General features: G+C 36.8%; 1 protein-coding gene across 3 annotated transcripts in view; it reads left to right on the top strand.

Moving 5' to 3' along the window:
• The window catches only part of LOC150075068 (protein disulfide-isomerase A5), a 755693-nt gene that overhangs the window by 233949 nt on the left and 498013 nt on the right, over positions 1-23731 (top strand). For all 3 annotated transcript variants that reach the window (XM_090388976.1, XM_090388975.1, XM_090388974.1), the window contains one exon: positions 18384-18451. In XM_090388976.1, coding sequence (XP_090245102.1) covers positions 18384-18451 — 68 coding nt within the window. The remainder of the gene's footprint in view (positions 1-18383; positions 18452-23731) is intronic.

Below are 23731 nucleotides of genomic sequence, written 5' to 3'. Positions count from 1 at the left end.
TTTGTGAATGAAAACTGGAAACTAATGAAAACGGGAATAATAAATTTACTTACATCTTCAACCTTTCTATTATAAGTTAGAAAGCAGTGGTGGTAATGAGTAAAATTTTTCATGTTCTGATAAACTTAAATGTAGAATCACTGCACTTGAAAATGTAGAATCACAGAATGGTGCATGATGCTTGATATGAGCTGCAGAACTTTTTCTGCCAATAAAGGAAATGAAAATCTCTGTGATTGGCTGAATTTTTTTTTGTTTTGTTTCCTGAGTTTCTCCTTTAAGTAACATTGCAACAAATTTTCCCACCACAAACGAAAACAGAAAAGATCCATATAAAAGGGTTATAAAATGTGTTATAGTTGAGCGACAAGGTCCAGGGCTTGTTGGCTGTATAGAAACAAAGCAATGCACAAGGGCAGAATGTTGGTGTAAAAATGGCAAATGAATCTCAAACCCATAAACTTAACGAAACTTAATTCTTTGGAGTGACTGAAATAGAGGCTTTACTCTGCCTGGTCATTTCTTATTCCGCTGGCACCTCCGTAGCCAGATGGGCAGGAACAGCAGCGCATAGCACACATTTCTTGATTAGACTGGGTTTGAGCCTATGATCCACCAAATACGGAGGATGCAGAAAGGTCAGGGAATGACCATCGCATATCCCCGGAGCAATATGGTCTTAGTTGCTAATGCTCCTAAAAACCAAATAATAATAATAACAATAACTTATTCCACTGTGTGAACACCATGGGATAAATGCTAATTATGGGAAGGGTCCCACCCAATACTCTGGTCAGTTTCATAACGCCATATGCAAGAATCAGAGGTCCGCTATTCAGATGTGTTTCTTGTTAGCATAGTAATAGCTCATTCCTAGTCCTTGTAGTTTTTCGTTGCAGATAAACAAAATTAAGAAAAAAGAAAGCCAAATTTAGCGGTGGGTGTTAAAAATGATAATACTGTCTGTAGCCAGACAGTGATGCAATAAATTTGTGTATTGTAAAATAAAACATATTTCTCTATGACAACAATCGGAGTAGACATATACACAAAAAATCTAAATTAAATTCACGAACAATTTTGTGAATTGTTCATGAATTTAATTATTTAAGTTATTGTTCGTCAATTCACTTATTTTGCTGAATATTTCACGACTATCTTTTATTTACTAATATTTCTATAAGCGTGACATCAGTCTAAACGCTAAACAATACTCGGGCAGGCAGTCGCTGGGTTGATAGAATTTTTTTACATTTCATTTTAAAAAAAATTTCTCATTTATTAATGAAATTCGTTAATTGACTTGAGAAATGAATGTCTTCCAAATTTCATAGCCCCATTTCAAACTCAGCCCCAATGCAGCTGCATTGGCATAGTTATGCAACTGGGTTTGTGTCATGTTCCAGCTCCAAATCGATAAATAAAATATAAATTTTATTTACCCACATAAGGAGCACAATTATTCAAATAAAAACACATCAACATTACAAAACAACTTTATAGTGATGCGTTTGGTGGGAGCAAGTGGGGTTGCTCGGCCATGCATCAGTGGTTCTCAACCATTTTTTGCTCGTGGCCCACTTCTGACTTTCATTCACCTCTGTGGCCTCCACTCATTAATTGTTTAATTATAATAAATGTAATATTTATAATAAATATGTACTTTATTAACTGTACTTTTTATTTATAACAAGTACTATTTGTTTATAATATAAAGGTATATTAATAATAAAAAAGGGGTTTATTAAATACAAAAATTTATTTATAATAGAATTTTTACTCATATAATATTTTGTTTATTCACAATACACAGTTATGCTTCTAACAAAAAATATTACAATAATATTATTGGCCCTTAGTTTAGTGAGATCTGCAAGGATCTCACTAATTTCTTTTTTTATATCAGTAATAATTTTATTTTAGAAGTGAGCTTTTCATGGCCCACTTAACAGTTTCCATGGCCCCCAATTTTACGCCTTTAACCTGTGGCCCCTCAGAAATACCGCATGGCCCCTGTTGAGAACCACTGCCCTAGATAATGGCCAAAATTTCCACAACTTTATAAATTATACAGATTTCCCTTTTCACATATGAATTGGAAAAAAAAAAAAAAAAAAAAAAAAAGATAATAATAAAAAATAAACACATTATTTTTGTCTGCATCCTTGGTACTCGTTGATAAAATGCTAAGCATTTTTTCTAAACATATATAAAAAAGTCATTGTTTTCGGTTTCACTGGAGTCCCATGCAAATTAAATACATTTCAAAATCAATTGTTTAACTTTAAAGAAAAATAACTTTTTCTTTTTATTCATCTGTCTTTTTTCTTTTAATTTATCTTTCTTTTTTTTTTTATTTTTTTTGTCCCCCTTTTTCGTTTCATTTTTCTGATATGCTATGGAATAATGGCCAAAAGTTTGCTTACCTCTTTTTCTGCTTCTTTTAATATAACTGGATAGATCCTATCATATTACATATATTACTCTTAGCTTTGGCAATTTCTCTTCCACTTTTTTCTCAGTTACCACAAATAAAATCTGTTACAAACAAAATCTAAAGCAGTGCATTGAGTTGACATGGGTGGACAGTAAAATGTTCAGTCAGTTTGGTGTGACATAAGCACTGTGAAAGCAAAAATAGAGTAGGAGTGTGTTATAGGCCTAATGACTCTGATGAGTGCAATGAACAGCTGTACAGAGAAATAGTGGGCCAGTAAATCAGAATGCCTTATAATGGGAGATTTTAACTTTGCAGATATTGACTAGAACTTGTGGGTGGACTACCAAGACTTTAGTGGATTTATTGGATGACTGTTTTTCTGCAGCAGCTTTTAGAGAGTCAACAAGAGGAAGTAATACTCTTGATCTGATTATCAGCAGTGATTATTCATGCATTAAGATTCTGCAGATAAAAGAACCACTAGGTGGCAGTGATCACAGTGTATATTGATTTGGGATTTACTTAAAGACGTGCCCTTGTGGGTAGCACAGTTGATAGGATTGCTGTCCTCCTCTACGCTGGGAAGAAAAGACCAATGTTTGAGTCGTGCTGCTGATGGGACGAATTTTTATTGACATTCTTCACAACGTATCTGAGTTAGTCAATGTTAGCCGTGGCTGTTAGTGAATTTCAGGCAAGGGTAGCATGGGTTTTTCCTCCTAGAAACTTGGGTTTTTTTGTCCACCAAATAGAAATTGACCTTAGACCACATGCAGATTACTGATAATATACACAGGGTTACATGGCCATTGTCGCCATTGCTCCAATAACCCTACTACAATAACAACTTACAGATGTAACTACCATCAAGGGTAAAGGGAAGGGTTTTTGCTTTTATAAAAATTATTACAGTACACTTGGACAGTTTTTAAGTTCTGTACAGCAGAACCAACTGATGATGCTACCATTAACAAATTCTAAATGGGAATGTTCAAGGAATTAATCACAGAAACTACTAGGCTTTTCATGTGAACTAAGAAACACTCTTCAAGGTATTGGCCTAAATGGATGTCAGATGAACCGATGAAATGCATAGCAGAGAAGAAAAATGCATGGGATGCATATAAATTATCAGGTGACACAGAAGAAGCCTTTGGTAGATATAAACTAGTCTGTAATCAATCACAAAGGAAGTCAGGCAAGCAAAGGCAGATTATGAGAAATCTTTGGTGAAGGATGCATAGAAAAACAGCAAAAACTTCTTTACTTATATAAACACTAGAAGGAAGGGGACGAATCAAATTGATCCACTCGATATCAATAGGTTGACTGTTGATAATCTTGCTCAGGTTGCTCACAAACTGAATTTTGCATATACATTCGTACATGAGAATTTCTTTAGGGGAGGGGATGCCAGAATTTTATCCAATGCTAGGCAGTGGTTAAATGATTTTGTAATAACTGAGAGGAATGTGGAAGAGAAATTGTTGAAGTTAAACATAAGAAAGACACCTGGAGTGAATGGGATCTATCCAATTATATTAAGGGAGGCAGCAAAGGAAATAAGCAAACACTTAGCCATAATTGAGAGTATCCTTGGATTCATTGGAGGTTTCCAGGACTGGAGATGTCCAAATGTATCCCCAATTCACAAAAGGGGGGGAGTCAAGGTGAGAAGGGTAATCAGACATGTTCGTTTAACTTCTGTTAGAGGGAAAATAATAGTGTCACTGGCTAACAAAGTAATGTTGGATCATATAGACAAGGCTGCCATTATACTTCAGACAGCATGAGTTTGTTAAGGGGAAATCTTGTTTGACCAATTTGATTGGATACTAGTGTGGTAACCAAGGAACTGGATTCAAAAAATAATTTTGATATCATATACTTGGATTTCAGGAAAGCTTTTGTTACCATTACACACAAAATGCTGCTGTACAAATTGGAGAGTGTGGCATTAAGGGCAAGATGGTGCTATGGATAAAGGGATGGATGAGGGGACAAGCCAGGGAGTGGTAGTCAATGGATATTGCTCTTCTTGGACTAATGTTATTAGTGGACTTCCCCAGGATTTGATGATGGGCCCATTGTAGTTTTTTTTTAAATTTATCAATGATATTGATGAAGACATATCAGGCTTAAGGTCCAATTTTGCAGATGATACAAACGTTGGCAGGGTGGTTATTTACAGTAATGATAGTATGCTACTGCAAGAGGATCTAGAAAAGTTAGGCAAATGAGCTGAGAAATGGCAGTTGAAGTTTAACATTTTTAATTGCAAAGTACTGCATATGGGTAGCAGCAACCTATGTGATTATTTACCAACTTGTGGGGTTTTGTCAATGGTATATAGGTAGTTCCCGACTTTGAGTTAATTTGTTCCTAGAGCGCACTCTTAAAGCGAAAACTCGTAAAGCGGGAATTTATTTCCTAGATATAAGGTTAAAAATAAGGATTACGTTATCAACAATGAAATTAGCTAGCTAATTAGTTTGTTTAAACAATGATTGATTTATCGAAAGAAATGAAAATGTAGCCTGTAAAATCAAGCATATTATAATAATAGAGAAATTATTTATGACTTACAGATGTTAGTCATAAATAATTATAATAATAATATTTATTCTTCATCATCGACTAAATGCACACTCGTTGATCACTCATTATTGGCTTGGCACTTGTTGGTTTGTTGCACAAGGAGCTGTCTTCAGAAATGTTTCAAGATGTGTGTGTTTCCAAGATAATCTTCCCTTTTAATTATAAATTTCACAATTGCATGCATAAGCATCTTTTAGTGGCACACATAAATAGCAGCTAACGCGATTCACGCTGAGTAAAAAGTTTACGAAGCTTAACAAAAAAGGAATGAAGAGAAGATTCTGAAAATTTATTTATGTTTTTTATATGATTGAAGATTTCAGTAATGGGGAAACACATTTCACCATAATAACATAAAAAACCACATAATTCCAGCTATCGGTATTTTCACAAATGCAAGAAGATTGAGTTTACTACCCATTTATAATTGCTTGCAGTAACAGAAAAGCCCAGTACACTGGAAAGTGAAAATTGTTTTATGGTCATTAGCTCCAGAAACATGCTTTAGAAAAATATCACAAAGGTGTTTAAAATTGATTCTTATAACGGAACATATGATAATGATGAAAGTGCAGTGCATTTTAATGATTTGAATTGGTAACTAATACAGTTTACAAACCACGTTCACAACCTTTTATATGGCCTTAAGGTCATGCTCGTGACCTTAAAAATGACATTTTAGAGAGATAAATAGCTTAGTTATACAACGAAAATTTCAACTTCTGAGCCCTTGATTTAACTGTATACTCTGATGAAGTTGAAGACATTGATGAACATCAGCTTGATATACACGAAGAAGTGCAGCGGCCATCTACTTTAAGGGATCCACCATTTTGTCCAAATATTTGTCCTTCTGAACCACATAAGATCATAAAGTGAACATAATGATTTCAACAGAGATCTTCAACTGCCGAAGAATAAGTCAGAGCTTTTGGCCTTGAGGCTGCAACAGTGGAATTTTGTAGATCATTCTGTGAAAGTGACAACATTTCATTTTTCGCATTAAGCTCTAGTAGACCAAATAAGGTTTTGCTTTCACCACTCCACGTCAAACTGGGGCTCATGAAAAATTTTGTGGAAGCTTTGAAGTGAACAGTCCTGCATTCACATACTTGCAATAGAAATTCACAAGTTTCAGCAGAGAAGATTAAGGCAGGCATTTTCATTGGTTCAGAAATAAGGCAACCTTTCAAGGACGAGCAGTTCAAATGTGTCTTTAGTGATAGTGAGAAATCAGCATGGAAAGCCTTCCTAAATGTTTTGACTGGTTTTCTAGGAATTGTTATAGCCTGCATCTACAGGCAGCTTGTGGATGATCGCATTACTTCTTAAGAAAAACTGGGGTGCAATGTGTCATTGAAGATACATTTCTTGCACTCACACCTGGATTTCATCGTGCCAAACTGTGGTGCCGTCAGTGAACGAACATGGTGAATGCTCCCATCAAGACATCACAGTAATGGAACAAAGATAGAAAAACAAATAGAGTGCTGCTATGTTAGCCAATTATTGTTGGATGTTGAAAAGGGATGCTCCCAAAGCTGAATAAAAGCAAAAGGTGAAAAGGTCCCACATTTGATACAGGTATCAAACACAGGACCTTTTGTAGGTGTTTGTAGTTACACCTTACTGCCATACAAATAAAAAATATCTTTTTATAAATATAAAAAAAACTTTTTTTTGAAAACAAGAGCCAATCTGCCATTTTAAGCACTCTTTCATGTTTAGCAGCCCAAAATCTATAAAGTAAATTTACTTTCATGCCCGTAACAAGATATGACCCAAAATTTGTTGTTTGGTGTTATCTAATTTAATGCTGATGAGAAGTCATAGCATCATACTGGTATTGAAAATGATATTGATGTATATTTTTCAGGTAAAGATAAACATCACAATTATTTTCACATGTATCTGAAAATATTAGCATTAGTAGAGGCAAATGATGCAAGAAAGCAAGCTTATGCAGCATCAGCCAAAAAATAAAAAAAACACTTCCACTTCACCTCTCCGTTCTTTTGAAATACCTGTCCAGCTGAGCCTTAAATTTATTTAGTGTATCAACTTCCACAACAAGGGATGGAAGTCTATTCCACCAACCAACTACCCGCTGGCTGAAGGCAAATTTCCGCACGTCTATCCTACATCTGTCTTTCTTCAATTTGAATTTATGCCCTCTCAGGTGATTATTCTGAGCAAGAGGAAGAATTCCATCAGCATTGAGCATGCTCAAACAATTCAAGACTTTGTACACCTCTGTCAGATCACCTCGCCAGTGCCTAGTCTCCAGACACTGTAATTTGCAAAACTTAAGCCTTTCTTCATAAGAGCAACCCTCTGTTCCATTCACTAATCTTGATGCCCTTCTCTGTATACAGTACTCAAGGTGTGGCCTGACCATTGCCTTATACAAGGGAATAATCACTTCCTTATCCCTGCTAGAAAACGTTTTATATATTATTCACAATACACCATGAGCTACTCTTGCAGCCCATCTGCACTGCTCAGAGAACTTCATAACTGCCTGCACAACCACCCCAGGTCCTTTTCATTCTTTACCACTGTCAGTGTAGTACCACAGAGTTGATACGTTGCTCAGGGGTTGCTGTTTCCCATATGTAGTACTTTGCATTTGTTAAATGTTAAACTTTGTTTTCCACCTCTCAGCCCATCTGCTCAACTTTTCTAGATTCTGTTGCAGCAGCATAGCGCCAGTAATGTCCTTAACAACCCTGCCAACCTTTGTATCGTCTGCAGACTTGGACATTAAGCTTGTTATACCATCATCAATATTATTTATAAATACAGAAAACAATAATGGACCCAGCACTGAACCTTGATGGACTGCACTAATAACATTAGTCCACTATGAGCAGTGTCCATTGATTACCACTCTCTCTGTCTTCTCCCCCTCAACCACCCGTTTATCCATAGCAGCATTTGCCTCCAATGCCACACTGCTCCAATTTGTGCAGCAGTCTAAATTCTGTACGGTGGGATCAACTGACGATGTTACCAACAGTAAATTCTAAGTGGGAAGCATTCAAGGAATTAATCGCGGATGCTACTAAAAGTTTCATACCTATTAAGAAATATTGTTCAAGGTTTGGGCCTAAATGGTTATCTAATGAACTAATGAGACTCAAAGTATTAGCATTAGTAGAGGCATTTGATGCAAGAAAGCAAGCTTATGCAGCATCAGCCAAAAAAAAAAAAAAAAAAAAAACCCACTTCCACTTCACCCCTCTGTTCATTCAAAATACCTGTCCAGCTGAGCCTTAAACTTATTTAGGCTATCAACCTCCACCACAAGAGATGGCAGTCTGTTCCACCAACCAACCACCCGCTGGCTAAAGGCAAGTTTCCGCACGTCTATCCTACATCTGTCTTTCCTCAATTTGAATTTATGCCCTCTCAGGTGATTTTTCTGAGCTAGAGGAAGAATCCCATCAGCATTGAGCATGCTTAAACCATTCAAAGCTTTATACACCTCTATCAGATCACCTCGCTGGTGCCTAGTCTCCAGACACTGTAATTTGCAAAACTTAAGAATTTCTTCGTAAGAGCACCCCTTTGTTCCATTCACTAATCTTGTTGCCCTTCTCTGTACTCGTTCCAGCAGCTCTACATCCTTCTTGAAATGAGGCCTCCAGACCTGTATACAGTACTCTAGGTGTGGCCTGACCATTGCCTTATACAATGGAATAATCACCTCCTTATCCCTGCTGGAAAAATTCCTGTATATCATTGACAATACTCCATGAGCTACTCTTGCAGCCCGTCTGCACTGCTCGGAGAACTTCATATCTGCCTGCACAATCACCTCCAAGTCCCTTTCATTCTCTACCACTGTCAGTGTAGTACCACAGAGTTGATACGTTGCTCTGGGGTTGCTGTTTCCCATGTGTAGTACTTTACATTTGTCAATGTTAAACTTCATTTGCCACCTCTCAGCCCATCTGCTCAACCTTTCCAGATCCTGTTGCAGCAGCATAGTGTCAGTAGTGTCCTTGACAACCCTGCCAACCTTTGTATCATCTGCAAACTTGAACATTAAGCTTGATATACCATCATCAATATCATTTATAAATACAGAAAACAATAATGGACCCAACACTGAGCCCTGAGAGACTCCACTAATAACATTAGTCCACGATGAGCAGTGTCCATTGATTACCACTCTCTGTCTTCTCCCCCTCAACCACCCCTTTATCCATAGCAGCAATTTGCCTCCAATGTCACACTGCTCCAATTTGTGTAGCAGTCTTCCATGTGCAACAGTATCAAAAGCCTTTCTAAGATCCAAGTATATAATATCAAAGTTATTCCCTGCATCCAGTTCTTTTGTGACTGCATCATAGTATCCAATCAAGTTGGTCAGGCAAGACTTCCCCTTAACAAAACCATGCTGTGTCTGAGCTATAACTGAAGTCTTGTCTAAATGATCCTGCAGTGCTTCTTTAACCAGTGCCTCCATTAATTTTCCTGGAACAGAAGTTAAGCTCACAGGTCTATAATTACTTGTGTCAGCCTTTGATCCTCCTTTGTGAATTGGGGTCACATTTGCACATTTCCAGTCTATGGGTACCTCCCCTGAGTCCAAGGAAGCTCTCATAATTATGGCTAAGGGTTTGCTTACTTCCTTTGCTGCCTCCTTTAATATAACTGGATAGATCCCATCCACCCCAGGTGCCTTTCTTGTGTTTATCTTCAACAGTTTCTCCTCCACTTTACTCCCAGTTATTTCAAGATTCTGTAGCTTACTGCTAGAGTTGAATACACCTCTGGCATTCCCCTTGCTGAATAACTCCTCATGTGTGAATGTCGATGCAAAATATTCATTTAGTTTGTTAGCTACCTGAGCAGGATCATCAACAGTTGACCCATCAATATCAAGTGGACCAATCTGATTCATCCCCTTCCTTCTAGAGTTTATATAAGTAAAGAACTCTTTGCTGTTTTTCTTTGCATCCCTTGCCAAGGATTTCTCGTAATCTGCCTTCGCCTGCCTAACCTCCTTTGTAACTAGGTTGCATATCAACTTGTATCTATCATAGGCTTCTGTGTCATGTGTTAATTTGTAAGTATCCCATGCATTTTTCTTCTCTGCCATATGCCTCATTAGTTCATCTGACATCCATTTTGGCCTAAACCTTGAACAATATTTCTTAGTTGGTATGTAAAGCCTAGTAGCTTCCAAGATAAGTTCTTTGAATGCTTCCCATTTTGAATTTGCTGTTGGTAACATCATCAGTTGGTCCCACTGTATAGAATTTAAATACTGTCTCAGTCCATCGTAGTCGCCTTTACGGAAGCAATAACCCTTCCCTTTACCCCTAATGGTAGTTACCTCTTTCAGTAAATCCCACTTCAGCACACTGTGATCACTGCCACCTAGTGGTTCATTTATCTGCATATTCTTAATGCATGAAGAATCACTGCTGATAATCAAATCAAGAGGATTACTCCCTCTAGTTGCCTCCTGAACATGCTGATGTAGAAAACAATCATCCAATAAATCCACAAAAGCCCTGCTAGTGTGTGAGTAACCAGCCCCCAAATTCCAGTCAATATCTGGGAAATTAAAATCTCCCATTATAAGACACTCTGATTTACTGGCCAACTCTATTTCCCTGTACAGTTTCTTATTATACTCATTAGAGTCATTAGGCCTATAGCACACTCCTACTCTCAATTTTGATCTCCCAATGGTTATGTCACACCAAACTGACTCAACACTGCACTGTCCAGCGATGTCGACTGGCTTCACTTCCTTGGTTTTTATGTGTTTCTTAACTAATAGCATAACCCCCCCCTTCCTATCCTGTCTATCCTTTCTGTAGATGTTGTACTCCCCAAATTGCAGTTCTGCATCCCTTATATCTGTGTGACACCACGTCTCTGATATCCCAACAATATCTGCCTTTGATGTTTTGAGCAATACCTCAAATTCATCAAATTTATTTACTAAACTCCTAGCATTGGTGTACATGCAAGTATACCTGCACCTGTTTCTATTCTTAGCTACCCTAACACAACCCATGTGTTTACTTGTACCTCAATGGCTCCCAGCAGTCTCTGAAATACCATGCATCTTGTTTTTCAGGCTTCTGCTCATTCTAATAGAAGCAGTGCAAGAATCTCTTTCACCTCTGCCAGTGGCTACTGTCAATCTATTGGTCTTTGTCTCCCCCCAAGCTAGCAGTTTTATGACCCACCTAACACTGCCTCGATAGCATCAGCAAAAACTCGTAACAGAGAAGAAAAATGCATGGGATGCATATAAATTATCAAGCGACTCAGAAGCCTCTGGCAGATATAAACTAGTCTGTAATGAGGTCACAAAGGAGGTTAGGCCGGCGAAGGCAGATTACGATAAATCCTTGGCAAAACATGCTAAGAAAAACAGCAAGGATCTCTTTCTTATATAAACTCTAAAAGGAAGGGGATGAATCTCATTGGTCCACTTCACATCTTTGGTTCGACTGTTGATGATCCTGCTCAGATAGCAAAAAACTGAATGAGTATTTTGCATTCTACATTCACGTAGAGGAATTATTAAGTTTGAAAATGGCAGAAGGTTATCAAATTGTAGCAGGATACTTAATGATTTTCTAATAACTGAAAGCAAAGTGGAGGAGAAATTGTTGAAGTTAAACATAAGAAAAGCACCTGGGGTGGATGGGATCTATCCAGTTATATTAAAGGAGGCGGCAAAGCAACAAAGCAAACCCCCTAGCCATAATTATGAGAGCATCCTTGGATTCAGGGGAGATCCCCACGGAATGGAGATGTGCAAATGTATCCCTAATTCACAAAGAGGGATCGAAGGGTGACACGAGTAATTACAGACCAGTTATTTTAACTTCTGTTCCGGGTAAAATAATGGAGTCACTGGTTAAAGATGCATTGCAGGATCATCTAGACAAGACTGCAGCAATAATTCAGAAACAGCATGGTTTTGTTAAGGGAAAGTCTTGTCTGACAAATTTGATAGGATATTATGATGTGGTTACAAAGGAACTGGATGCAAAAAATAATTTTGATATCATATATTTGGATTTCAGGAAAGCTTTTGACACTGCGCATGGAAGACTATTGTACAAATTGGAGCAGAATGGTATTAAGGGTAAGTTGCTACAATGGATAAAAGGATGGTTCAGTGTGAGAAGACAGAGGGTGGTAATCAATGGGTGCTGCTCTTCGTGGACTAATGTTATTAGTGGAGTCCCACAGGTTCGGTGTTAGGTCCACTGTTGTTTTGTATATTTATCAATGATATTGATGAAGGTATATCAGGCTTAATGTCGAAGTTTGCAGATGATACAAAGGTTGACAGGGTTGTTAATGACACTAATGGCAGTGTGCTACTGCAACAGGAGCTAGATAATTTGGGCAGATGGGCTAAGAAGTGGCAACTGAAGTTTAACCTTGATAAATGCAAAGTACTGCATATGGGTAGAAGTAACCCAAGAGAAACGTACCAACTGTGTTGTGGTACTACACTTAATGTGGTAGAAAATGAAAAAGACCTGGGAGGAATTGTGCAGTTAGATATGAAGTTTTCTGAGCAATGCAGACAGGTTGCCAGGGCAGATCATGGGGTTTTGTCAATGATATATAGGAAGTTTGTTAGCAGGGAGAAGGAGGTGATTGTCCCTCTGTATAAGGCAGTGGTCAGGCCACACCTTGAGTACTGCATTACAGGTCTGGAGTCCTCATTTTAGGAAGGATGTAGATTTACTTGAGCGTGTACAGAGAAGGGCAACAAGATTGGTGAGGGGAATGAAGGGATCCTCTTACCAAGAGAGGCTGAAGTTCTGCAAATTGCAGTGGCTGGAGACTATGCACCTGCGCGGTGATCTGATTGAGGTATATAAGGCCTTCAATGGGTTGAGCACGCTGAATTCTAATGGGATCCTTCCACTCGTTCAGATTACGAACCTAAGGGGCATAAATTCAAATTGAGGAAAGACAGATGTAGAATAGATGTGCGGAAATTTGCCTTTAGCCAGCGGGTGGTTAATTGCTGGAACAAACTTCCATCTGTCGTTGTGGAAGTTGATAGGTTGAATAAATTTAAGGAGGAACTGGACAGGCATTTGGAGGGAATGGTGTGATTTTTTTTTTTTTTTTTTGGCTGATGCTGCATAAGCTCATACACTTGCTTTCTTGCATCATATGCCACTACTACTACAGTATCAAAAGCCTTTCTGAGATCCAAGTATATAATATCAAAGTTATTCCCTGCATCCAGTTCTTTTGTGACTGCATCATAGTATCCAATCAAATTGGTCAGGGAAGACTTCCCCTTAACAAAACCATGCTGTGTCCGAACTATAATTGAAGTCTTGGCTAGATGAAGCTGCAGTGCTTCGTTAACCAGTGCCTCCATTAATTTTCCTGGAACAGAAGTTAAACTCCAGGTCTATAATTACTTGTGTCAGCCTTTGATCCTCCTTTGTGAATTGGGGTCACATTTGCACATCTCCAGTCTATGGGTATCTCCCCTGAGTCCAAGGAAGTTCTCATAATTATGGCTAAGGGTTTGTTTACTTCTTTTGCCTCCTTTAATATAACTGGATAAATCCCATCCACCCCAGGTGCCTTTCTTGTGTTTATCTTCAATAATTTCTCCTCCACTTTACTCTCAGTTATTACAAGATTATCTAGCTTACTGCCAGAGTTGAATACACATCTGGCATTCCCATTGGTGAATAACTCCTCATGTGTGAATGTCGATGCAAAATATTCATTTAGTTTGTTAGCTACCTGAGCAGGATCATCAACAGTTGAACCATCAATATCAAGTAGACCAATCTGATTCATTACCTTCCTTCTAGAAATTTACATAAGTAAAGAACTCTTTGCTGTTTTTCTTTGCATCCCTTGCCAAAGATTTCTCGTAATCTGCCTTCGCCTGCCTAACCTCCTTTGTAACTTGGTTACAGATCAACTTATATCTATCATAGGCTTCCTTGTCACGTGTTAATTTATATGTATCCCATGCATTATTCTTCTCCGCCATATGTCTCATTAGTTCATCTGACATCCATTTAGGCCTAAACCTTGAACAATATTTCTTAGTTGGTATGTAAATCCTAGTAGCTTCCAAGATAAGTTCATTGACTGGGATTGCAGTGCATTGGTCATGTAGTAGTCATGAAGTGTGTTGTTGTTAATCATCAATTTTTTGTTGCATTTTACAATGTTTTTATAGTTTTACATTTTGCATTATTATATTTTATCAATAGATTATTTACATAAGTAAACAGTGGATAGTAGAGTCACAAATGCCATTTTTGCAAAACATGGTGACTAATAAATATTATAGGAATAGGATGAATGAGAAGAAAATAAGTACATTCAATTTACCTGTCCACCATCTTAAAATAAATTAGTGAATAGAAAATTTTTTTTGTAATTGATAGATTTAAGAAACCTGAGGAGATCAGTTAATCATAAATAAATTTGCTAAACTCCAATATATTGCAGGTGTTTTCATCTATCATTAGTTCCTTTTTTGTAAATGAAAAAAAAAGTATATTATTATATGCAAATTGCATTTTATAGCAAATTGCATTACAAATAATAAAGAATAGTGCATATTTTAGGTGTAGTATTGAATAAGTTTAAGAATATGAATAAATTCTGATGATAGTCATTAAGAATGACTAACATTAGAACTTATGACTAATGGAATAATAATGATAGTAATTAGAACTTATTTATTATTGTTAATAGGAGAGACTGCTTCTACAGGGATAAGATACACTTAATAAGAAAGGGTGCAAGAATATTTGCTGATGCTATCGAGGCAGTGTTAGGGGGTGTCGCAAAACTGCTGGCTTGGGGGATTGCAATTTGCAAAAAATAATACACGGACTAATAGATTAAGAGTAGCTGCTGGCAGAGGTGAAAGTGATTCTTGCACTACTTCTATTGGAATGAGCAGCAGCCTGGAAAACAAGGTGCCGGGGATTTCAGAGCCTGCTGGGAGTCATTGCAGAAAATGTAAATACATGGACTGCGTTGAGGGTAGCTGTAAGAAGAGGTGCATGTATATTTGTGTGTACACCAATGCTAGCAGTGTAGTAAATAAATTTGACGAATATGAGGAGCAGGTCGAAACATCAAAGGCAGATATTGTTGGGATATCTGAGATGTGGTGTCCCACAGATATAAGGAATGCAGAATTGGAATTTTATAGCCATGATTATTTCATTAGAAATAATAAAGAATTGTGCATAGTTTTTAATAAGTTTAACAATATGAATAAATTCTAATGATAGAACTATAATGTGTACAGGAAGGATAGACAGGATAAGAAGGAAGGAGGAAGGGTTATGCTATTAGTTAAAAAAACACACAAAATCTAAGGAAGTGTGGACAATGCAGTGTCGAGCCAGTTGACACTGAGAAAGCAAAATTGAGAGTAGTAGTATGCCATAGGCCTAATGACTCTGATGAGTATAATGAATAGCTGTACAGAGAAATAGTGGGCCAGTTAATCAGATTGTCTTATAATGAGGGAATTTTAATTTCTCAGATATTGACTGGAACTTGTTGGTTGGTCATTTGCATACTAGCAAGGCTTTTGAGGATTTATTGGATGATTGTAGTGATTCCTCATGCATTAAGAATCTGCAGATAAAGGAGCCACTAGGTGGCAGTGATCACACTGTGCTGATGTGGGATTTACTGAAAGAGGTAACTACCATCAGGAGTAAAGGGAAGGATTTTTGCTTTCGTAAAGGTGACTATAAAGGTCTGAGATAGTTTTTAAAGTCTATACAGTGGGACCAATTGTTGATGTTACCAACAGCAAATTCTAAATGGGAAGCATTCAAAGAATTAATCTTGGAAGCTACTAGGCTTTTCACACCAATTAAGGATTATTGTTCAAGGTTTAGGCCTAAATGGATGTCAGATGAACTGATGAGACATGTGGCAGAGAAGAAAATTGCATGGGATACATATAAATTAACAGGTGACACAGAAGCCTTTGGAAGGTATAAGCGGGTCTGTAATCAAGTCACAAAGGGGGTTAGGCAGGCAAAGGCAGATTATGAGAAATCTTTGGCAATGGATGCAAAGAAAAACAGCAGAGTTCTTTACTTATGTAAACTTTAGACAGAAGGGGATGAATCAGATTAGTCCACTTGATATCGATATTTCAACTGTTATTGATCCTGTTCCAGGTATCTAACAAAGTGAATGACTATTTTGCATCTACATTTACACATGATTATTACACATGATTAGTTATTCAGAGAGGGGAATACAATACCAGATGTGTATTAAACTATGGTAGTGAGTAAAATGATTTTTTAATAACTGAGAGTAAAGTGTAGGAGAAATTTTTGAAGATAACATAAAAAAGGCACCTGGGGTGGATGGGATCTATCCAGTTATATTAAAGGAGGTGGCAAAGTAAGCAAGCAAACCCTTAGCCATGATTATGAGAGTTGCCTTGAATTCAGGGGATTTATCCATTGACTGGAGATGTCCAAATGTGACCCCAATTCACAAAGGAGGATCAAAGGGTGACACAGTAATTAGAGACATCTTAGGTTAACTTATTTTCCGGGTAAATTAATGGAACACTGGTTAAAGGAGCACTGCAGAATCATCTAGACAACACTTCAGTTATAGTTCGGACACAGCATGGGGCACAGTTTGTTATGGGGAAGCCTTGTCTGACCAATTTGATTGTATACTATGATATGGTCACAAAGGAACTGGATGCGAAAGAATAATTTTGATATCATATATTTGGATCTTAGAAAGACTTTTGATACTGTTGCATATGGAAGACTTTTACGCAAATTGGAGCAGTAAGGCATTGGGGGCAAACCGCTGTTATGGATAAAGGGATGGTTGAGTGGAAGAAGACAGAGTGGTAATCAATAGACACTGCTTTTTGTGGTCTAATGTTATTAGTGGAGTCCCCCAGGGTTCAGTGTTGTGTCCATTGTTGTTTTCTGTATTTATTATTGATATTGATGAAGGTATATTAAGGTTAATGTCTAAGTTTGCAGACAATATGAAGGTTGGCAGGGTTTTCAATGACACTAAGGACAGTATACTACTGCAACAGGATCTAGAAAAGTTGAGCAGATGGGCTGAGAGGTGACAACTGAAGTTTAACATTTGATAAATGCAAAGTACTACATATGGGAAACAGCAACCCCAGAGCAACATATCAACTCTGTGGTACTACACTGACAGTGGTAGAGAATGAAAAGGACCTGGGGGTAATTGTGCAGGCAGATATGAAGTTCTCTGAGCAGTGCAAACGACTTGCAAGAGTATCTCATGGTGTCTTGTCAATGATATAAAATAATTTTTCCAACAGCGATAAGGAGGTGACCATCCCCTTGTATAAGGCTATGGTCAGACCACACCTTGAGTACTATATACAGGTCTGGAAGCTTCATTTTAGGAAGGATGTAGATTTGCTGAAATGAGTACTGAGATGGGAAACAAGATTAGTGAATGGAACAAAGGGTTTCTCTTATGAAGAAAGGCTAAAGATTTGCAAATTACAGTGTCTGGTGACTAGGCACCTGCGAGGTGATTTGATTGAGGTGTATACAGCATTGAGTTGGTTGAGCAACCTCCAATGCTGATGGAATTCTCTCTCTTGCCCAGATTAATTGCCTGAAGGGACATAAATTCAAATTGAGGAAAGACATTTGTAGGATAGATATGCAAAAGTTTGCCTTTAGCCATTGTGTGGTCAGTAGCTGCAGTGAACTTCCATCTGTTATAGAAGTTGACAGCTTAAATAAATTCAAAGCAGAACTAGACAAACATTTGAAAAGAATGGATGTGTGAAATGGAATTTTTTTTTTTTTTTTTTGGCTGATGCTGAAAATGCTTGCTTTCTCGCATCATATGTTTCTACTAATGCTAATATTCTTAAACTTATTCAGAACCTAAGTTAGCAAAATTCTTTATCAATATATGAAACTATTAAATGTCTATTATGAGGTTTGTTACTAGATCTCCATATAATGATGGGATGGGGAAGCTTAACTATGAGTATAAATGTATAATGAAAATATAATGTATGATAAAGATTATAGATATTTTATAGAAGGAATGAAATTTATAATTTAATTAGTTAGCACTTTACTGTGTGCACTTGATGCAATTGCCCTGGTTTCCTCAGATTTACTTTTGATGTTGCTGGTATGATCTCATAGCCCTGCTTCCTGCAGATTTACTTTCGATGTTGCAGTTGGTATGATCTCATATTGCTGAGGGAGAACTTCTTGATGTCATATGACAATTTTAATTTGGAAGGGTTAATTTTAATTTTGAGTTATTTTGATATTCATAGGGTGTGGATTTTGTAAGAGATTAAAGCCAGAATATGCTTCAGCTGCCACGGAACTAAAGGGATATTCAGTAAGGATTTATTTATTTAATTTATTATTATTATTTTTTTTATTATTTTTTGTTTTTGAACATATGATATATATAAGAACTAGTTCATGGAAGGTAGTATTTGAGTATTTTTCCCATAGTGCATTGTTGACATTCATTATAATATTTTTAATTAGATGTGGACTAGTTAGTATAGGAGTAAGAAACTGGACACAATGGCATCTAAAAAATTTATTACAATTCATGGTATTTTCAGTGATAGCCTCAGTATTATGTGGTACAATTTATAAATAGCATTGAGTGATTTTGTTATGACTCCCCCCCCCCCATCTTTCTTCATAATATGTACAGCCTTTAAAAGACAAAACAAGGTTTGAATGCTTATTTTGTGTGTTGGACTGGCATTGGTGACTCCTGTCAATAAACAAGTAAAAACATTCAGTATATGAATTTTCTGCATCCAAGACCATTTAATGTATATCAGTTGAAATTTATGCTAACTATAGCCAGTTTCTTCAGTGGTATGTGGATTGTTCCTGTAGACATTCTTTCTAGGTACAGTAATCAGGACCATCCAATCCCATATCATCAAGAATATCAATTGTAAATGATCCTATTAAAATGCTCCTTCGGAAAAAACTGATATATTGAATGGTAAGGGAGATGACGACAGGGAGAGCGTACTGGAGTCAGATGATAATACTGAGACGGGTGGGGGTAAATAGAAAAATGGAAATAGGACGGATAGTGAACAAGGGCATAATCATGGGAGTATTTTTGTTCATCTTCCTGGAATTATTTATGTCCACATTGCATTGTCTGTCACAAAACTAGACCATTCAAACTTCTCTACGTCTAAATCATTGATTTTGTATCTGTCAACACTTCCAGTTTAGCCAGAAGTTTTCCAATTAGTTTCGTTCTGATTTTTGGTCAAATTGCAGACTTATTTGAAATGATGTGCAATTAAACATGCAGGACCAACTTTAGGTGTGTGTGTGTGACATTATTACAACTCCTAATCAGATGTGTACAAATACATAGAAAAATTATATTTGTTGTAATCAACACTTTGGTTTATGTTATCGCTTTTTTGCCTTATTGCGGTTTATACATTGGTTTGTTCTGAAACTGACACATTGTGTCTAGTTATTGCTGTTGTTTGTATGCTTGTTGGTTGTTACTCTAGGAAAGGATATTAATTAAAATTTTAATTAATTTGAAAAAATATTAAAAGTAATTTAATATTTTATTTGTTTTTAATGGCTTGTATGGATGATTTCCAGAACAGTGAGGTATCATTTTTATTGATGATTTTCTTGAAGAAATAGTGCACTGTCAAGTATTTTATATTGTTTGTCTTCTTTCTGTACATTTTTATGTTTTTTTATTTATATATTTCTGCTCCACATCAATAAACAATGTGTTAACAGCTTCATTCTTCTTTCATTGCTGGTTGTTGTCAGTTAAGCTGTTCCCTGAAGGGATTGTAATAAGTGGTCCATTATTGTTTTCTGTATTTATAAATGATATTGATGATGGTATATCCGGCTTAATGTCCAAGTTTGCAGACGTACAAAGGTTGGCAGGGTTGTCAAGGACACTACGGACACTATGCTGCTGCAACAGGATCTGGAAAGGTTGAGCAGATGAGCTGAGAGGTGGCAAATGAAGTTTAACATTGACAAATGTAAAGTACTACACATGGGAAACAGCAACCCCAGAGCAATGTATCAACTCTGTGGTACTACACTGACAGTGGTAGAGAATGAAAGGGACTTGGGGGTGGTTGTGCAGGCAGATATGAAGTTCTCTGAGCAGTGCAGACGGGCTGCAAGAGTAGCTCATGGAGTATTGTCAATGATATACAGGAATTTTTCCAGCAGGGATAAGGAGGTGATCATTCCATTGTATAAGGCGATGGTCAGGCCACATGTATACAGGTCTGGAGGCCTCATTTCAAGAAGGATGTAGAACTGCTGGAACGAGTACAGAGAAGGGCAACAAGATTAGTGAATGGAACAAAGGGGTGCTCTTACGAAGAAAGGCTTAAGTTTTGCAAATTACAGTGTCTGGAGACTAGACACCAGCGAGGTGATCTGATAGAGGTGTATAAAGCCTTGAATGGTTTAAGCATGCTCAATGCTGATGGGATTCTTCCTCTAGCTCAGAAAAATCACCTGAGAGGGCATAAATTCAAATTGAGGAAAGACAGATGTAGGATAGACGTGCGGAAATTTGCCTTTAGCCAGCGGGTGGTTGGTTGGTGGAACAGACTTCCATCCCTTGTGGTGGAGGTTGATAGCCTAAATAAGTTTAAGGCTCAGCTGGACAGGTATTTTGAATGAACAGAGGGGTGAAGTGGAAGTGGGTTTTTTTTTTTTTTTTTTTGGCTGATGCTGCATAAGCTTGCTTTCTTGCATCAAATGCCTCTACTAATGCTAATGCTAAAGTGAAATCCACTGCATTAGTAGTAGTAGTAGTAGTAATGATGCATGAAAGCAAGCTTATGTGGCATCAGCGGAACACACACACACATTTTTTTTGCATATCACTTGTTCATCTTATGTAATACTTTGTCTAGTTCTACTTTTTGATTTTTTTTTAAATTAAGAATTTTTTGTTATTTATTTATTTATTTTTAAATCATGAGTTTATTTTTGAAATTATGTAATTCTAATATTAGTCAAAGAAGTCAAAATAATAATGGAATAATAGTTATTTAAAAACATTTGGTATAGTTATTTAATTTTTATGAAATTTCACTCCAAAAAGTCTACCTATATCAAAATTCTCATCTTTTGGGCCAAGACATTTTCCAAAAACTAGCTGTGCAAAGGGTTAATGATCTTTCAATTAAAGGTAGCAATAGTAGTCCCCACCCCTGAATTATAAAATGATTTTGTGCCCACACAAAATGAAAACCAGCCTGTGTACAAACATAGGTGACTGATCTTATACTTATTGAATTCACAGTAGTAGCCAACTGGCGCCTCCGTAGCCAGGTGGGAAGGAGCAGCACTGCATAGCACACGCTTCTTGATTAGACCGGGGTTCGAGCCCGTCACCACCAAATACGGAAGAGGCGGAAAGGTCAGGGAATGACCACCGCATATCCCGGAGCAATATGGCCTTAGTTGCTAATGCTCCTAAAAACCAAATAAACAAACAAACAAGTAGTAGCCAAAACATTGTGGATGAGACTTACAACAACAACATATTTTGATTGTGTACACCAAAATTTAATTTATGTACTAGTTGGATGGAAAGCTGCTTTGTCAGAGAACTTCTTTTTCTCATTTGGTGCATGTACTGAAAATGAAATTGAATAACATGATTGACTTTGCTGAAATGCTTATGAATAACGAAAGTATTCCATTTATGCTTCACCAACCTGTATCCTGATTTGGTACTGTGCATCTTTTGGTTATTCCCAAAATTAAAACAGGACATGAAAGGAAAGTTTATTCAAGATATCCTGTCAAACATAGCAGATTGCCAGGCATTCACTGAAGAAAGCACATAATATAAATAATGATGTGAAAATCTGGTTTAGCTCATCAGCTATCCATTTATGGTCGGCAACATGTTAATCATTAATTTTACAAAAAAAAAAAAAAAACAAACTCTCTTCTCTAAGGTTAGGTTAATGGATCATACCTCTGATATATATATTTTTTTTTTTCAGTGTGCTTAATGGAATAAACTTGCATAACACTTCAGTAGTCTTTATACCTGGTTTTCACAAGTAAGGCATCATTTTGTGAAGTCTCTCTAGCCAGGCATTCCCCCCCCCCCACAATGAAGACAACTGTTTAACCTTTTTTGTGAGTACATACGTTTGTGTGTATATTTAAAATTTTACAATTTTAAATATACATAAAGTAATATATTTAATAGTAAAAATTAAGAAAGCAAGAGATGACTGTGAATACAAGTGACTGCCTAAGCAATATCCAATAACACATCTCAAAATACATGAGGAAATAATAAAAAAAAAAAGTGGAAAATGAGTGAAGAAACAAATAACAAAGATAGAAGTAGAAATTGAAGGAGAATGGAAGGAATATGTATCTAAAATTTTTTAAAAAATTTTAAGTATGGAGCAAATACAGCCAAAGCCAATAAATAATGAATTTAGATCAGTGCCACCTGACCATGCCGAGGCCAAAAAAGTGTAAAAATCACTAATATGATACTATTAACCAACCACAAAAGAAAATTAGATATAGGACAAACAAAGCAAGGAACAAAAAATAGGCAACTATCGCATCCAATGTCGTCAGAGGGGGCCCTTGTATACAACAGCTGTGAGCATTATTGAATTTCGAATGTAATGCAAATTACCACAACAGACAAAGGCAGACATCCACTAAAATGTTGGCCCACTGATGTAACAAAATAACATGATGTAGGCCCTAATGTAGTAACTGTAAAAATGCAAAAGCTTAAGCACTCACTGCTAAAAACCAGACAACCACCAAAAAGAAAGAAATAATGTTTATAACAGAAAATATATTATAGAGGATAGTATGAGCAGTGCAAAGCAACTAGCACTCATTGCAACCATTATAAATAAAACTGTAAATATATAGAAAGAGATAACTGTGAACGGAAGTGGCTGCATAGGCAATATTTGACAACATGTCTCATAATATATAGAGGCAATATGAAGGGGGCAAGCAGAAAATAAGTAGAGAAATAATAAAGATAGAATTAAAAATGGAAGGAATATTTATCTAAAAATTTTTAGATACATAATCCTTCCATTTCTACTTCTGTCTTTTTTTTTTCTTTCATGTTGCGTCTGTGTGTGTGTGTGTGTGTGTGCGTGCGTGCGCGTGTGTGTTCAGACAGCATGGGTTTTTTAAGGGATAGTCTTGTATGATCAATTTGATTGGATACTATGATGCAGCCATAAAGGAACAACTAGATGCAAAAAATAGTTTTGATATCATATACTTTATTTTCAGGAAAGCTTTTGATACTGTTGCACATGGAAGATGTCTGCACAATTTGGAGCATTATGGCATTAAGGGCAAGTTGCTGCTATGGGTAAAAGGGATGGTTGAGTGAGAAAAGACAACAGAGAATGGTAATCAATGGACACTGTTCTTCATGGACAAATGTTATCTAGTGGAATCACCCAGGGTTTTGTGTTGGGCCCATTGTTGTTTTGTATATTTAACAATGATATTGATGAAGGTATATCAGACAATACAAAGATTGGCAGGATTGTTAATGACAGTAATGACAATACGCTACTGCAACAGGATCTAGAAACGTTGCACGGTTGGGCTG

The sequence above is a fragment of the Mastigoproctus giganteus genome, chromosome 14 (genome assembly GCF_048544385.1).
Source record: "Mastigoproctus giganteus isolate SK-2022 chromosome 14, ASM4854438v1, whole genome shotgun sequence".
NCBI classification, from domain to species: domain Eukaryota; kingdom Metazoa; phylum Arthropoda; class Arachnida; order Uropygi; family Thelyphonidae; genus Mastigoproctus; species Mastigoproctus giganteus.
This window is presented reverse-complemented; position numbering and strand designations above follow the sequence as displayed.